The following is a 17,862-nucleotide window of genomic DNA, read 5'->3' as shown; positions in this document are numbered from 1 at the left end:
TGGTTTGGTCATGTTCAACGTCGAGACGTTAATCACCCAATACGAAGAATAGCTGAAGTGCAGATTCCTGGAAGGAGTAGGAGAGGAAGACCAAAGAAGACCTGGGGGAGACGATAAGGCAGGACATGTTGGTAAAGGGGATTGACATTGATATGACCCAAGATAGAATTGTGTGGAGAAGTGCAATTAGGGAAGCCGATCCCGCATAGGGATAAGGCAAAGAGAATGATGATGATGATGATGATGTCCGCAAATGCTTCGTTTCTGAAATAGGGGTGTTGAATTTTTCCTTACAAACTAACCATTTATTTATTGCTCTAAAACCGGTTAAGATATACAAATGAAATTTGGTGGTTTTTAAGAGGTAGTCATTGCGCATTTTGTGATGTACAATGAGGAATTTAATAATAAACATTGGCGCGCATACGAGTAATATGTGGCCCTTATGTGCGTCAATGGTTGAACATAAAATTCTTAATTGTAGGTATGTCAAGAAGTGCACAATAACTACCTTTTAAACCCTACAAATTTAATTTGCATATCTTAACCGGTTTTAAAACAATAAATAATTTGTCAGTTTGTAAGAAAAAATTCAACACTTTATATCTCGGAAACGAAGCATTTGCGGACATACGTTTACAAAGAAGTCATTATTTTTTCATGCAGAATTACTCGTTAAAGTTTGCTATCCTTATTTAAAAACACCCTGTATTGACGAAAAACAAGGCTAGTTGTTAAAGTACCTAACTTTTTATTGTCCAACATAAGGGAATGACTCAAAACACGGAATATTAAGAAAACATGAGGCTATACTTGGGTTTTAATTTCAGTATTTTATAAATGCTAGAATATTCCACAGGGTCACGCGAACTTTGAGAAAAAATCAGTTTGATTGGTACACCCGGTATATCTACAATGACAATTTACCTGTCTAGTAACAATATTATTGCAGCGATATTGTTAAAGAATAAGGCTATAACATACTAAAAAAATCAGTTCAATCTGACACCAGGTGTAGGAAATTCGAGACATAAAAAATAAGCCATTTTTAAGGTGGTGTGTTAGTTTCTTGGAGTAGTGTATTTATTTAATATTCTTACCTGGATACATCCATTCTCCTGAAGGTACTTTGGCCCTTATCTCAACATCAACGTATGAGAATAAGGTTTTAGAGACTATTCGTCCCGAAATTACAGGATTCTGTAACAAGTACATTACGCTTTTACATCGTGCTCTTTTAGATTCTGTCCGCGTACAGCCATTTGTTAAATCTAATAGACTCGCATGAATCTGTTTATCACTTAATAGTTTTGGTTGAATTACCAGGTTATTATTCTGTACTTTAACGACGGTATCATCTTTTTGGTATGTCACAAATTCATAATCCTAAAAAATAGTAAAATATTCTTATATTATTCTTGTATTATTAAGGAAAGACAGCATTAGATTAAATTCGATTGGAGGTTACTACCATCGGCTGACCAAGGTTTCTGTTTTTCAGCTTGTTCAGAGCCGCCTATGGTGTATCCCGAAGCGAACTGAATCAAGCTGTCAAACTATGCATATTAATAACATATTAAATGCGTACGGATGCGCTAGCGACATCTATCAGATAAAAACTCAGACCTATAGAGAATTTTCTTTGTCTATATCATTATTGTATAGACTTTTCAGTAAATGAAAAAACTCAAAAAGTAAATATTTTATCGAAAAAAATATTCTTAGCAAAAGTGTAGCTTATAAAAATCCCAAAAAAATGGTGTATCAGTAAAGTATATCAATCAAATAAAATCAAAGTTGTAGCTCATGAAAAATAATTTCTAATCGTTTAGTTCCAAATCGAATATTTCAAGGTGAAATCACCGAAAAATTAAGCACTTTTCGGGAAAAACCCATTTAAACTTTTTTAAAGTGTTTATAAAAAGCTTTGTTTTAATTGTTAACAAAAGTTTTAGCATTAAAAATAAGGGAGTTACGCTCAAAATAAAGTTGGGCCTCTTTTTTTTTGTAAAAAATATGAAAATCTCGCCGTGTTTAGCTCCCCAAATGAAATTAATCGCTACCGCTTTACAAACAATTTACTTACCTAACTATTTTTTATATTATCTGTCAGTCTCACTGGTTTAAAGTGTTTATTTTTGAAAGGGTTATAATTGAGAAAGCTTGAATGGGTCACTAATCACGAGTGTATGCAAATTTTGAACAGCCACATCTTAACCAATTTTTGTCTTACCGAGGAACAAAATGAAACTAGTATATTTATAATAGCAAATCCTACATTTTTTTACTCTTTAAGATTCTTCTTATCACTAATACTTTTTAAGTTATTTTGAAAAAATGAAATTTTTCAAAAATTTTTAGAAAATTTTTTTTGCTATAAAACCAAATGTTTTCAAAAATAAGCACTTCAAACCAAACTTACAGATCATATAAACAATACACATACAGTTAAAATAGATGGTAAAGCCAAACGATTAATTTTATTTAGGATGCTAAATAGAGGGAAGTTTTCACGATTTCTTTTACCAAATAAAAGGGGCCAACTTTTTTTTTCAGTGTAACTCGTTTATTTTTGATGCTGTAAACTTTTGTAAAAAACAAATAATAAGCTTTTTTTCGGTACTTTAAAAATGTTACTAAGGTTTTCCCCAAAAACGCTTCTTTCTTCGGTGATTTCGCGTTGAATTATTCGATTAGGAATTAGACGAATAAGAACGTATTTTTCATGAGCTACAACTTTGCTTCTACTCAATTTGTAGACTTAACTGGTACACCATTTTTTTTTGTTTTTTTATAGGCTGCACTTTTGCTTAAAAATATTTTTTTCGATAAAATATTTACTTTTGAGTAAATTTGAGAAAAACAGTCTGAAAACGTAGTTTTTTTGTCGAAAAATCAACATTTTAAATCGCAAATAACTTGAAAAGTATTGACTTACGTAAAAAACTTTATAGAACAAAAGGTGCTTAAAATAAGTCAATTTATTCATTTCCGGCCATATTTTAAACAGGCATTTTACCCGAGAAGGGGTAAATGTCACCCCGCAAGTAAAAGCAACCCACGGCACAAATTCAACTTTGAAGTGAAGGGTAAGTAGAACCTAAATCCAAATTTTCATGCAATTCGGAGTTGCCCCTGGAAATTACACTCCAAAATGGTCATTTATTGGGCTAGTTGCGCGATGAATGAAATAGTATGACCGTATTTATCAATCAACGGTATGACTGTGCATGTCATGTATCTATTCTAATTTCCAATTCAATTACAAGATTGTAGGGTCCGACCATTAAACTATTGGACTAGAAAAAATAACATATATCTGGTAAAACTAAGATATTTCACTTAAAAATAATGTTTGCATTTATGGTACAATTTGTAACAAAAAATCTTCTTTGCCTTTTTTCCATTGAGTGTGTGTGTTCATAAAGAGGATATGGCATTAGATAACCTTTTTACCACATATATTTGAAAGTTAAAGATGTCATATTGTTTTCACCCAATTTTGAAAAAATGTGAAAACTTTGAATTATGCACGTCCGTCTGTCCGTCTGTCTGTTTGTCTGTGATCACAACTCCTCCGTCATTATACCAACTAGAATGACAACTGAGGTGTCAAATGAAAGCTTATAATCCAAGGATGATACTAAAGGTGAGAAATTTGACCTAGGCTGTCTGTCTCCTTCCGGGAATATAATTCCTCCGTCATTATACCAGGTAGAATGACAAATGAGGTGTCAAATGAAAGCTTATAAGGCAAGGATGGTACTAAAGGTGATAAATTTGACCTAGGCTGTATGTCCGTCTATCCGTCCGACCGCGAATATATCTCCTCTGGCATTATACCAGGTAGAATGACAAATGAGGTGTCAAATGAAAGCTTTAGTACCATCCAAGGATGGTACTAAAGGTTAGAAATTTGATCTAGGCTATCTGTCCGTCCGACCGCGAATATAACTCCTGTTTCATTGTACAAGGACGGTACTAAAGGTGAGAAATTTGACATGGAACTTCCGGTTTTAGAAATGCACCCAGATGTACTGTTTGAAAGCCACCGGAATAGTACAAGTGATATATTATTCGACGCGCCTTCGCAAGACGAGAACAAATATATACTTCCGGTTTCATAACTGTCTGTCTTTCCGCTCACGAATACAACTCCTCCGTTATTAATACAGATAGAATGATAAATGAGGTGTCGAATGAAAGCTTATAACCCAAGGGAAATATTTGACATCGGACTTTCGGTTTTAGAGTTGCAACCGTAAGTACTGTTTTAAAGTCCCCGAAATAGTATAAGCAATATACCATTATATATCATTTCGTTTTTATATCATTTCCGGTTAAAAAGTTCTAACCAGAAGTGCCATTATAGTCGCAGAAATAGTACATGTAACACATCAATCGAAGCATATTGACAAGTTGAGTTTGAATCTTTAATATCGGTTTTAAAGTCATTTATGCTTAAACAATGTTTAAAACAAAATTAGTAAAATCGTATATCAATCGACGCAAAGTTTCACGAAAAGTTTAAATATTGACTTCCAGTTCTACTTCCGATTACTTTGGGTGAAAACATAGGACTTACGAAATCCAATTACTGGTTAAATATTTATTTTAGGGTCTTTAAGGAACTGTATGATAATATCATTGTTTTGGTATTGAAACTTACATATTATGTGCATACTTAGCGGTAAACTTAGGGTAAAAACAGAACAAGTAGGTCGCGGTGGAGGTGGAGGTCGCGGTGGAGGTGGAGGTCGCGGTGGAGATGGAGGTCGCGGTCGATGTCGATATCCATGTAAAACAAACACATTGTAGTGAATGGAAGAGAACAGAGCAGGTAAGTCGCGGTGGAGGTTTAGCGCGATGCCATCCAGGAGGTTTACATCGATGCTTTTGAAAATAAAATGAGTTTGAGTAGTACATGGATGTCTACTGCGCGGCCTATAAGGATGCTTCCCTGTGATTTGTCCGTTCGAAGCCAAGTTGTCATTACCTGCGCTATCATAGTTGATACTTTTTATATAATCCCTTTTTTGTATTCAGTTTATTATTGAATTTCTAAAGTAATTAAATTCAGTAAATTTTTGAAATATGGATCTGATTATTTACAGCTGCCATTTCATCACTATCATCACTTGACTGACACAACATCGCAAAAACACAGTCTTTTGTCATTCAAATTTCATTAAACTACTTCACTTGATAGTGGTTCTAGCTCGACTGAGAGCGCAGGTGACCTCCTTGCTATGTGATGTTGACATCGACCGCGACTTAACTAGTAGCATCCACCGTGACCTACACCTCCACCTCGACCCACTTGTTCTGTTCTTACCCTAACAGTCTGCACTTGAAGTCTAGCAATTAGTGCTTTTTAATGGTATTTATTAAGTTCACAATTCAAGATTATATGATTAAAGTCTGCGGAAGAGTAGTTATCACATGAACAAAGAGAGATGATATGCAGTCATCACAGCAATAATGACAAATATACGTCACTAGAGAGGACAAAAAGATAGTTAGAAACAACAGAGATGAAAACCCATCGAAAAGTCGATGATAAGACACTATGGGACAGATCTAAAAGTACAGATATACGACGACGATGCAAGGTGGAGAATATTTAATAGTTGGGTAAGAAACAGAAGAGTAGTATAGAACGATCACGTACCTAAGCCGACTGACAACAAATAGGTTAGTACGAATGGCGAGGAGTGGTTCCCCAATAGGAAGACGATCAGTGGGAAGACACGAAAACGATGTAGGTACTGACAGCTTACTGGAAGCACATTGAAAAATCAGACAACCATGTCTATAAAAAAGAAGAAGAAGAAATTTCACTATTATAAATATAACCGTTTAAAAGATTCAAGGGGGAGGGGACTTTTGGGTAGCACTTAAAAAAATTTATGTCTTACCGGATCATCTGGAACATATTGTTCTACTAGCCACTTATTGTTGTCCAACCCAACGCTATCAAATTTATCCTCAAACACAGTGGCTCCAGTGCATATACTCACTCTTCCAGTTACTGTCGATTTGCTTGCTATGCAATTGTCTGATATCTTGGTCAGAAGTTCTATAGAAAAATAATTTTTATTGTACAGTGAAATGTCGCCTGTCAAAATTTTCAATATTCATTTTCTTCGAATCCTGAGGAAACTAATAAATACCTATTCTTAAAAAAATTAAAGGCACATTGAAAGATTACGTCATTACCGAGGGTCGACAGTCCCTTAGAATAATCAAAAAAGTTTGTTTTGAATGAAATATTTGCAATTAAATATCATACTAAATTTTCTCTTTTATTTTCACCCCTGTAACGTATTAAAATAAACAATATAGAAGTTTTCAGGGACTTTCGGCCTTTAGTAATAATGTAATCTTTCATTCTGCGTTTAAATTTTTCAAAAATATTTATTAGTTTTTCTCATGATTCGAAATAAAGAAATGTTGAAAAAAAAATTTTACGAAACGCTTTTCTTTAGTTACGAGTAAATAAAATTAAAAATATTATAAAAAAATCAACTAAAAAGCAAAAAATAAAAAAGAATTGAAAAAATCTAACACATCCGTCAAAGAAAAGCGTGGCGCGTGTTCATCGAATAAACGGTTTTCGCCCCACGCTTTTCTTTAACGAATGTGTTAGATTTTTTCAATTCTTTTTTATTTTTTGATTTTTAGTTGATTTTTTTATAATATTTTTAATTTTAGTCACTCGTAACTAAAGAAAAGCGTTTCTTAAAAATTTTTTTTTCAACATTTTTTTATTTTTTATTTTTTCAAACACTGTTCAAATATTAAAATATATCGTCATGTTTATTAAAATATGTATAAAACATATGATGTACTAACATGAAAAGTAGTCGGAATCGGCAAAAAATTTGAAACTTTATTGTTTATTAATGAAACATAACGTAAACAATTAACGTAAAAAGTGAAATTATGTATTGTTCGTATCATTAGCTATACAATCCGTAAAAGTTTCAAGTTTTTACATTGTAAAAAATAAGAGAATTTAAGCGTTTTCCATTAAAATTGTTTTTTTTTATTTAAACAATTAATAAACATGAAAAAAAATTTTTTATTGACTATTCGTGTATTGTTCCCGCGAATGCATATGTCTGCAAATTTTCATTCATTTACATTGAAGAAAAGGCAGTCAAATTAACGTCTAAAGATTTGACGCAAACTATTGAACTAAATAAAATCGTTTAAAAAATGAATGCATTTAAAACACACTGAACATTTTTACAGGCAACATTTTGCGCCCATGCCCCTAATATTAATTTTGTTGTGGTCATTACTATGCCGACAAGGTAGAAAATTTAATTTTAGTGAAAAGTATTAAATAACCCAGTCCTACATAGATGGAAGAGATCTAGGAATATCCAGTACCAGCAAATGAAAATTAAGTTAGGTACGATGAACGAACAGTGGTGCGGAAATTATATGAATGTGAAATGCTTAATGACGTGAGGTGGGTCATCATCATAATCAATCAGCCAATCGCGTCCACTGCTGGACAAAGGTTTCCCTCAGTTCTTTCCAGTGTTCTCTACACTGGGCCCCTTGGAACCAGTTTCTCGCTACTCTTTCTATGTCGTCGGTCCACTTAGTCAGTGGTCGTCCTCGGCTTTTTTTATAATTTCTGGGCCTCCATTCCATGATTTGTCTTGTCCACCGTCCATCTTGACTTCTAGCTAAGTGCCCTGCCCAGTTCCACTTAAGCGTCGTAATTCTTTCGATAACGTGTTTTTTTTTGCCTGATTTGTTGGTATGTTATGTGGTATCGAAGGCTCACGTTCATCATTGCACGTTCCATGTCTCGTTGTGTAACTCTGAATTTATTCGCGGATTTTTGCGTCATTAAAGTATGTGCTCCATAAGTTAGTAGGGGCAAAACACATTGGTTACCAACCTTTCAGTTGAGATATATGGGAATTGAAATTTTTAGCATATGGCTCAGTTTGCTGCCCATGTCTGACCTATTCGCCTCTATATTTCATGTGTTTGATTACCTCTGATTATTTTGATCTTGTGTCCCAGATATTGTTGTATGGTATTGTATTAGTTTTCTCAAAGTTTATTTTTAATCCCGATCTCTCAGACAGAGTTTTAAGCGAATGTATCATAGAAACTGTATCTTGTAAGTTGTCTGCGATTAATACAACATCATTTTCAAAGCTCCGATGATCTAATCTTTTTCCATCTACAGGGTGATTAACTAGTGGGGTAAAGCTCAATAGATCCGTTATAGTAATAGATAGCAATAAAACTTAATAACAAAAATTATTGTAGCCCACTTTGAGCTTCACATTACAAAATTAGTTAGATTGTTCAGGTTGTTCGATAACACAGTGGCAGACCAAACTTCTGTTTTTTTTTAATAGAACACCCTATATTTTATTTTATATTCGAAATCCTGTTAACTTCTCCATCACAAAAATATAAAGGTTTATTATGTTATACAGGGTATTTACAAAGTTATAACCAATTTTGTATGAAAATCGTAACAAGTTCAACTCCCTGTATAAATAAAAATAAGCACAACAGCAACGGTTTATTAATGACATATATTTTTATTTATTTTCAAAATTTTCAAGAATTATTGACATTGCTAATTTTCTTTATATCAAATAGTTTCAATAGAGTCAAAAAGCAAGTACATTATTTTCTCAGTAATGTTAAATAGAATACCCTTTATCTACGACTGATACATAATATATGTATTATACTTGTGGTGTTTGCAATATAATGCCATATAATAATCCCTTAGGGATTAATAATGCGGGATTAATAGCTATTAATCCCTCTGGCACAACAATCACAAAATTCACCACGGAAACAAAATACTCAACCTCAAAAAGTGTCACTGTCAAACGAATAGTATATTTGACAGTTTGTGTTGAGATGGACGAAAATGAAGAATCTTTTAATTGTACACCACCAGAAATTGTAGAACTAGCTACAGCAACAGCATCTACCTTAATACCTGAAACATCGAAATCCATTTATAATAAAACGTACGCAATGTAATATATAATACGTCATGGGGGCTGGAAGTCAACACAGGTAGCTGAAGGATACATTGATCAGTCTGTGAGAAACAAGGCAACTACAGCAGATACTATCGCTAAAGAGATAAACAGTAATGTACCATCTTCTTGTTCTACAGCAATCGAGATCCCAAATATTTGTATTAAAAACTCTACTAAAGTTAATGATGATTCTCAACCAATTCAGTTTATTAATTGTACTATTACTAATTTTAATGTTTTTAACAAATAAAGTTGTTCATTAAAAATCTTAAATTAATTAATTTGTCGTAGATAAAGTAGAGTATACTACTCGCAATAATGGCTCTCATTCCCTCGGAATGTTACTCCCTCGCCGCTAACGCGGCTCGGTTCGTAAATATTCCTCGGGAATAATAGCCATCATTATTGACTCGTGGTATAATCTACTATTATTTTATATCATTATTGAAAAGTAACATTATCGTACTTTAATTTTTGTTTAACATTCCCTATGTACAAATTTATTAGTTTTCGAGATATTTTCATTTTTCAGAGCAAATTATTTTAGGTTTCAATTTATCTAACATTTAAGTAAGCCATGACTGAATTGACAATTGACGATTACTGATTTATCAATCCGGTAATCCATGTAATAATGTAGCAAAGAACGAAATAAAAATAATTACACTTTTATAAAAAAGAACTTTTTTATAATAAAACCTTTTTATTATTTACAGGAAAGAATATAAAATTATTTAACGATAAACGATTTAACGATAAAATGCTTAAAATTCCAAAAATTATACTCTAATAAAAATAGCTATTTTATGAAACAGTTCGTTAAGTATGCTTTTTGCGAACGCACGCGATATTTAGAGTACGAGCGACAACGGAGTGAGTGCTATAAATCGCGTAAGTTCGCAAAAAATACTTCACGTACAGTTTCATACAGTATTTTATCTACGATAAACAAATATAAAAGCTGTAACTCTTCGTCACTGGAATTCATTTCTATTCTACAATTTTTAGAACTTTGACATTTAAAAATTCTAACTACTTTCAAACCACAAAACTGTCAAAACTTTTGTTGTAATTCATTGGTCATACTGTCATCACCCTGACAACGCGAAAGATAAGGATTGCCACCATGACAACGCGAAAGTTAAAAACAGTGCGAAAAAGTAAATCCCATTTAAAATACATTGTTACTTCACGCACACTTTAAATCGTTCACGCACTGCTATCTATAATGACAGTTTGCACAAACTAAAAACTTATACATAATATGACATAGAGTAGAAAAAGTACTTTTTATAATATCACGGTTTTGTTATTGTACATGTACATATGGCACAACATATTTGAAAAGAATAATCAACATATAAAATATGAATTTTTAGTAGATGTATTAACTGTTATTTATAATTATGATTCCAAAAATTACACTAGTATAAAATAGTATTTTTTAAAATACCAAATACCACTGTTGTTTAAAACGGTATATATAATTTTAAGTATATAAAGTTTTAATTATTTATTAAAACAAGTAAAAAAAGATACGCAACAGCCGGGTTTCAACTGGGGACCTCTCGATCTGCAGTCTAATGCCACTTAGGCACCATCAATTTGTAGATATCGATTTTTTAACGTACTTTAAAATATCATTGCAGTAGTCACATTTTTAAAATAGTTTGAAATTAAAAAAAATATGATTTATCCATACAGCGTGATTGGTCAGTAAAGCTTTGTAGATCCATTATAAGTAATAGATAGTAATAAAAGTTAATAACAAAAATTGTAGTCAACTTTGATTACATATTGATAATCAATAATCGTAAATTGTAAGTTTTAGACAATTATTCAGTCATGGCTTACTTAAAATTTGGAAAGATTTAGACCCGAAATTATTAATAATTTTGCTCTGAAAAATGAAAATATCTCGAAAACTAATTTTACACATAGGGAATGTTATACAAAAATTATAGTATGGTAATGGTACTTTTCGATAATGATATAAAATACAGGGTATTCTATTTAAAATTACTGAGAAAATAATGTACTTGCGTTTTGACTCACCCTGTATTCAATATCAACAAAATTAGCAAAACAAACATTTACGAAAATTTTGACAATAAATAAAAAAATATGACGTCAATAAACCATTGACCTTGTACTTGCTTTTATTTATAGAGGTAGTTAAACTTGTTACGATTTTCATATAAAATTGGTCATAACTTTATAAATACCCCGTATAACATACCAAACCTTTATATTTTTGTAATCGAAAAGTTATGAGGATTTCGAATATAAAATAAAATACAGGGTGTTCTATTTAAAAAAACATAAGTTTGGTCTGCCACTATTTTATCGAACACCCTGTAACATTCTAGCTAATTTTGTAATATGAAGCTCAAAGTTCGCTACAATTTTTGTTATTAAGTATTATTGCTATCTATTACTATAACGGATCTACGGAGCTTCACCCCACTAATAATTAATCACCCTGTATAATAGCAGTTAAATATTGAATTGTTAGCTAGTTCTAAACTATCCTGAAAATATCAGGTGTTTAGGTAGCCTAGAACTATTTTTAAAATGGATTACAAAATTTGCGGAGTCCGTGACACCAACCAAGCCAAGTATATAAAAAGATTTTAATAATTTGTTAGTAATACATTTTACAAAAAAAAAATATAACCACACCATGAAATTTTTGAAACAATTAAAAACTACTTTTTTATGTAAATGTAACAAAAAAAAAGGAAAATAAATTAGTAATAAATTTTACAATAAAACACACAAACGCAAAATACATTTTGTGAAGACAATTAAACACTACTTTTGTATGTAAATGTAACAATGTAACAAATAAAGAACGAAAAATAATTTATCAGTAATACATTTTGCAAAAAAGACATGTTTAAAAAAATTAGAAGCTACTTTTAATAAAATATTTTTAATATTTAATTACATACGGAGTTCAAAATTACCTCCTAACACATTTATGCACGCCTAAAAAGGATCATTGAATGAGTTACTTACTCTACGAAGCATTTGTAAATTAACACATCGAAATACACTTTGTATAATATTTTTCATCTCATCCCTTGTTGTTGGAGGTATTTTATAAACTTCATTATTAACGTAACCCCAAAAATTCAGTCCAGTTTATTAAATTCTGGTGATTTGGGTGGCCACGCTACTGGTCCATTGAAAAATGAAAATATTTTGAAAACTAATAAATTTAGATATAGGGAATGTTATCTAAAATTTAAAGTACGCTAATGGTACTTTTCAATAGTGATATAAAATATAGGGTGTTCCATTTAAAATTACGGAGAAAATAATGTACTTGCGTTTTGACTCACCTTGTATTTGATATAAAGAAAATTAGCAATATCAATCATTCTTGAAAATTTTGACAATACGTAAAAAAATATGGCATTAATAAACCATTGCTCTTTTGCTTATTTTTATTTATACAGGAAGTTAAACTTGTTACGATTTCATAAAATTGGTTATAACTTTGTAAATACCCCGTATAACATAACAAACCTTTATATTTTTGTGATGGACAAGTTAACAGGATTTAGAATTTAAAATAAAATATAGGGTGTTCTATTAAAAAAAACATAAGTTTGGTCTGCCACTGTGTTATCGAACACCCTGTAACATTCTAACTAATTTTGTAATAAAAATCCACGAGGAAAATAAAATTCCTGTAGCTGGCTTTATACCATAAATCACAAAAAATACAGGATCCTTTGTAAAAGGTATATTTAAAAGACCCTGATAAGGGTTACATCACAAAACAAAACGTTTTAGGATTAACAAGTAATCCATCATCAGTGTTAAGCCCTAAAATAATAAGTATAACCTAATGAATAAGAGCCAATGTTGTAAAAGTTGACTAAGGTTAAGAATTGACTAAGGTCATACTTACAATAACATGCATGGGTGAGCCACTAAAAAGTTATGGGTAAAAACCTTTTAAAAGGTATAAGAAATCATCAGTCATCAGTTCAAATTATCAGTCATCAACACACTCACACATTAATTAATAACTTAGAATTGTACATTTATGTATACATTAAAAAATTCTGATATCCTAGACGTGAATACGTAAAAGGCCTTTTCAATCATTCTAAGTTTATTTATGCCTGGTTGCACCAACAGATCTTAAGCTCCAGCTTAACTAAGCTCTACTCATAGCTAGGACCTCCTTGAGTATCACTTACGTTGCACCATAATTTTCGATTCTTACCTTATTATCAATTATATCTATTACTATATTATGATATTTTCATTATAATATATTATAATTATATTATTTTAACACTTACTGAAGTGTAGTAAAACTTCACTTGTAGGTAGATGGTATATAAATTTATTAAAATTTTTATCTAAAATAATCCAAATTGGATTGAAGTGGGTACCTCTATAGTACAAAAAACGCACAAACGTTTTAGGACCGATCAGTCCATCATCAGGTAGAAACTTTAGATCCAAAGTAGTTGGAACTAGCTACATAGTTAGGTCAAAAGACCTTCATATTACAATAATAGGGCTTTTCATTCACAGTCATTTGTTTCGAGCTTCTGTCATGTGTCACATAAAATTATTATATCTACGTCATACGTTACTGGTATCCACCATGATACAAACCGAAGACGTAGTATGTAGATATATTAATATTATGTGACACATGACAGAAGCTCGAAACAAATGACAATCGATGAAAAGCCCTATTAGGCCATTTCGGCTATAACAATGTCAACAATAAGTCGATGTTTAAAGAATTTATAAATGTAGTGGTACTATAGTGTGGTCTTCATCTTGGCTTCAAACTGACAGACTCCAGTCTAAAAACTTGTAGTAAGTTTATCTAAAAAAGTCTACAACTGGAAAAAATACGTAGTTTTCTTTTCTTATAAACAAATTAATCTATAATAACAAAACAAAAGCAAGTTAGACATTTAATAATGCGTTAGTTAGATGGCTCTACTCGACTTACTTGGGAACAAAAAAAAGAAGAAAATTGCTCCATGGAAAGCCGAGAAAATGCATTTTTTTTAACGTATACCGATTTTGAACTTTGAGATTAAATTTTCTCCAATCTGATTTTTGATTGGAATTTTGCTATTGTATGTTAGGATTATTTTAAAGATATGAAAATTGGTGTGAAGAAAGAGGATAAAAATGAAAATGTGATGTTTGGAAACTTATGATCCTACTGTTTATATCTTTGCCGTAAATGCCGGTCAACTTTAACCGGTTGTATCTCAGGGACCACTCATAACAATTAAACTTTTTTTCTTTTAAAAGAAGTGTCCTGCCGCTTTTTTTCCAATACCGTTTTCATGATTCAATTTAATTTAATATTTCCCGATATATTCTATTTGTTTATAAGCCAAAAAATTGTTTATAATTTTAAAATATTACTGAGGCCGCTTAAATAGTCTAATTTCAATTCTGTAAAGTACATTAGATAGGTACAAAGTCTTTTTATACAGAAATCATAGTTATTCTTATGTATCATAAATATTGTGGTTATCATAGCGACCGTAAATTTTTAATTACCAATTCAATTGTTGCTAAACTGTTCATTCAATTTCCATCGGATGCTGGAATTATAATCTACACAAAAATAGCTTTTATACTACCAAGTTATTTAATTATTTATAAATACTTACTTATCCAAAAATTTTAGTTGAAAATTAAAGATTTTGTTGGAAAAACCCGAATTTTCCGGGGAAAATATTTGTCGAAGTAAATCGGGAAAACACATCTGTATGCAGAATTTAATTACGGTGAATTTTTATTTGAGTATTTTTGGTGTAAAGGTAAAATCTTTGGAGTTATAGAGCAGAAATTGAAATAAATACGATTTTCGGGCGCCATTTTGTTTATAAAAAAAGTAGCTCACTTTTATTTTTATAATGAAAACTTATTAAAAAATAGTTACTTTTACCTGTCACTTTCCATGTCCTGTTATCGTTTCTATATCCGAGAAAATCGTGCTGAACATACGTCCAGTAATTTACCTCATCTCCTAGCTTTAGTTGTAAATTGGGATTACTGTATACGAAATTTCCATCGGTTGGGGTGGTAATTTCACCGAAGAAGTCTCCATTTTCGATTACCCTAATTTCTTGATTAACCTTCCCGTGGAAGGCAAAAAGAAGGACTTTCGGGTCCGCTAAAAAAATTGACAGAATAAAGTAAGATTCTAAGATCTAAAACCTTAAGAACATTCTTCTTAACCCATTCGCAGACACGACTGCATATGCGGACAGAAATTTCCCTTTGCAAGTGTCTGCATATGAAGTCGTGTTCGTGAATGGGTTAAGATGTTGTGCTAAGTCATTAGAATATTGAGCTAAGTTAATATCTCTGCCGTATGAATTTATTGTATACTTCATTGAACATCTAGTCTGACTTATGTAACAAGTATTATAGCCCAGTAAATGAACGGGAAATTCGGCGATACCGTGTAATTTTCAGGGGCATCTCCGAATTGCATGAAAATTTGGATTTAGGTTCTACTTACCCTACACTTCAAAGTTGAAATTGTGCCGTTGGTTGCTTTTACTTGGGGGGTGACAGTCACCCCTTTTCGGGAGTGAAAAACATACGTTCAAGATAAGACAGGAAATGGATAAATTGACTGATTTTAAGTAACTTTTGTTCTATAGAGTTTTTTTACGTAAGTCAATACTTTTCGAGTTATTTGCCATTGAAAATATTGATTTTTCGACAAAAAAACTACGTTTTCAGACGGTTTTTCGCAAATAACTCAAAAAGTAAATAATCTATCGAAAAAAATATCCTTAGCAAAAGTGTAGCATATAAAAAACCCAAAAAAATGGTGTATCAGTAAAGTCTATCAATAAAATAAAAACAAAGTTGTAGCTCATGAAAAATACGTTCTTATTCGTCTAATTCCAAATCGAGTATTTCAAGGTGAAATCACCGAAAAATTAAGCACTTTTCGGGAAAACCCATTGAAAATTTTTTAAAGTGTTTTTTAAAAAGCTTTGTTTTAATTGTTAACAAAAGTTTTAGCATTAAAAATAAGCGAGTTACGCTCAAAATAATGTTGGCCCTCTTTTTTTTTGTAAAAAATCATGAAAATCTCGCCGTGTTTAGCTCTCCAAATGAAACTAATCGCTACCACTTTACACACAATTTTTTTTGATTGTTAGATCGAACCGGGTGGCCATGGGGCCCGTACTGCAGCCTGAGTAGGCTTATTGCACACCGTTCGGTCTCGGGTTAACCATCATTGGGTTTTTGTCCCCAATGGGTTCGGGATTACTTAACTTGAAGTTAAGTCGTCTGTTACCTATAAGAGGTCCATTCTCCCAACTAGCAGGACAAGACCCTTTATTAGGTTCTTTACCTGACTTCTGACACTTAGGTTCGAGTTTTCGACCCCGTATTGCAGTCGCCATCGGGTTTGGGCTGGACAGTCAAATATGACATGTGAGGCAGTTTAATCTGCCTCCCCACATCTCCTGCAAACAGGGTCTCCGTGAAAGATCCCCATGTTGTGCAGGTGTTTTCTTAGGGTGCAGTGTCCGGTTAGTAAGCCAGTTACCGCCCTAAGCTTTTTCCTTCCGAGTCGTAGGGCCTCGTCGGTTAACGAGGGGTTTGGCCGCCCCATCATTAACTTGCTGTGCGGCTGTCCCGAAATATCGTTCCAGTGTCGAGTGTGCTGCGCAAGGATCCATTTAGTAACAGCTCCTTTGACAGCCGATTTGGTCACCCCTAGGCCAGGCTCAGGCCCAGTAAGGGGGACAGCCGAACCCTCTCTCGCAAGTGAGTCGGCTCTTTCGTTTCCTTCAACCCCCGTATGTCCCGGCACCCACCCGAGTTCCACTCGGTTTCGGTAGGCCAGGGTTTCCAGGTGTTGTCGGCATTCCAGCACAAGCTTAGAGTTAATTCTCCAGCTGGCAATGGCCTTAAGTGCTGCCTGACTGTCCGAGAGAATACGTATGGTCCTATTCTCAAGGCCCATTCGAATATTCTCTACGACGCAAGTCGTGATAGCAGCCACCTCCGCCTGGAATATAGTGGTGTACTGCCCAAGAGGCATAGATATGCACACCTCGGGTTCTACACCATACACTCCAGCTCCAGAGCGCCCGCCCATCACTGAACCGTCCGTGAACCATGTTAGCTCACTCTGCGGTCTTTTATCCCCCTCCACCGGGGGTTTTAACCCCAGCTTGAAGGGAGGATCAAATTTGTGAGTGACCGGACTCCAGTCACTCACCATATCCAGGATGGGGTCATTACACACAATTTACTTACCTATCTATTTTTTATATGATCTGTCAGCCTCATCGGTTTAAAGTGTTTATATTTTTGAAAGGGTTATAATTGAGAAAGCTTGAATGGGTAACTAATCACGAGTGTATGCAAATTTTGAACAGCCATATCTTAACCAATTTTTGTCTTACTTAGAAACAAAATGAAATTAGCATATTTATAATAGCAAAACCTACATTTTTGTACTCTTTAAGATTTTTCTTATCACTAATACTTTTAAGTTATTTTGAAAAAATGAAATTTTCCAAAAATTTTTAGTGACTTTTCTTTTACTATAAAACCAAATGTTTTCAAAAATAAGCACTTCAAACCAATCAAACTTACAGATCATATAAACAATACACATACAGTTAAAATAGATGGTAAAGCCAAACGATTAATTTCATATAGAGTGCTAAATAGAGGGAGGTTTTCACGATTTTTTTTACCAAAAAAAAGGGGCCAACTTTTTTTTAGTGTAACTCGTTTATTTTTGATGTTGTAAACTTTTGTAAAAACAAATAATAAG

General features: G+C 32.7%; 1 protein-coding gene across 1 annotated transcript in view; it reads right to left on the bottom strand.

Moving 5' to 3' along the window:
• Positions 1-17,862, bottom strand: part of LOC126890607 (beta-1,3-glucan-binding protein-like) — a 46,369-nt gene that overhangs the window by 10,559 nt on the left and 17,948 nt on the right. Inside the window, exons 2-4 of the mRNA XM_050659687.1 lie at positions 14,992-15,219; positions 5,919-6,079; positions 1,101-1,386 (exon numbers count right to left, since the gene is read on the bottom strand). Coding sequence (XP_050515644.1) covers positions 1,101-1,386; positions 5,919-6,079; positions 14,992-15,219 — 675 coding nt within the window. The remainder of the gene's footprint in view (positions 1-1,100; positions 1,387-5,918; positions 6,080-14,991; positions 15,220-17,862) is intronic.

Source organism: Diabrotica virgifera, chromosome 8, assembly GCF_917563875.1.
Source record: "Diabrotica virgifera virgifera chromosome 8, PGI_DIABVI_V3a".
NCBI lineage: Eukaryota > Metazoa > Arthropoda > Insecta > Coleoptera > Chrysomelidae > Diabrotica > Diabrotica virgifera.
Note: the sequence above shows the minus strand (reverse complement) of the source record. Positions and strands in the feature narration are given on the sequence as shown.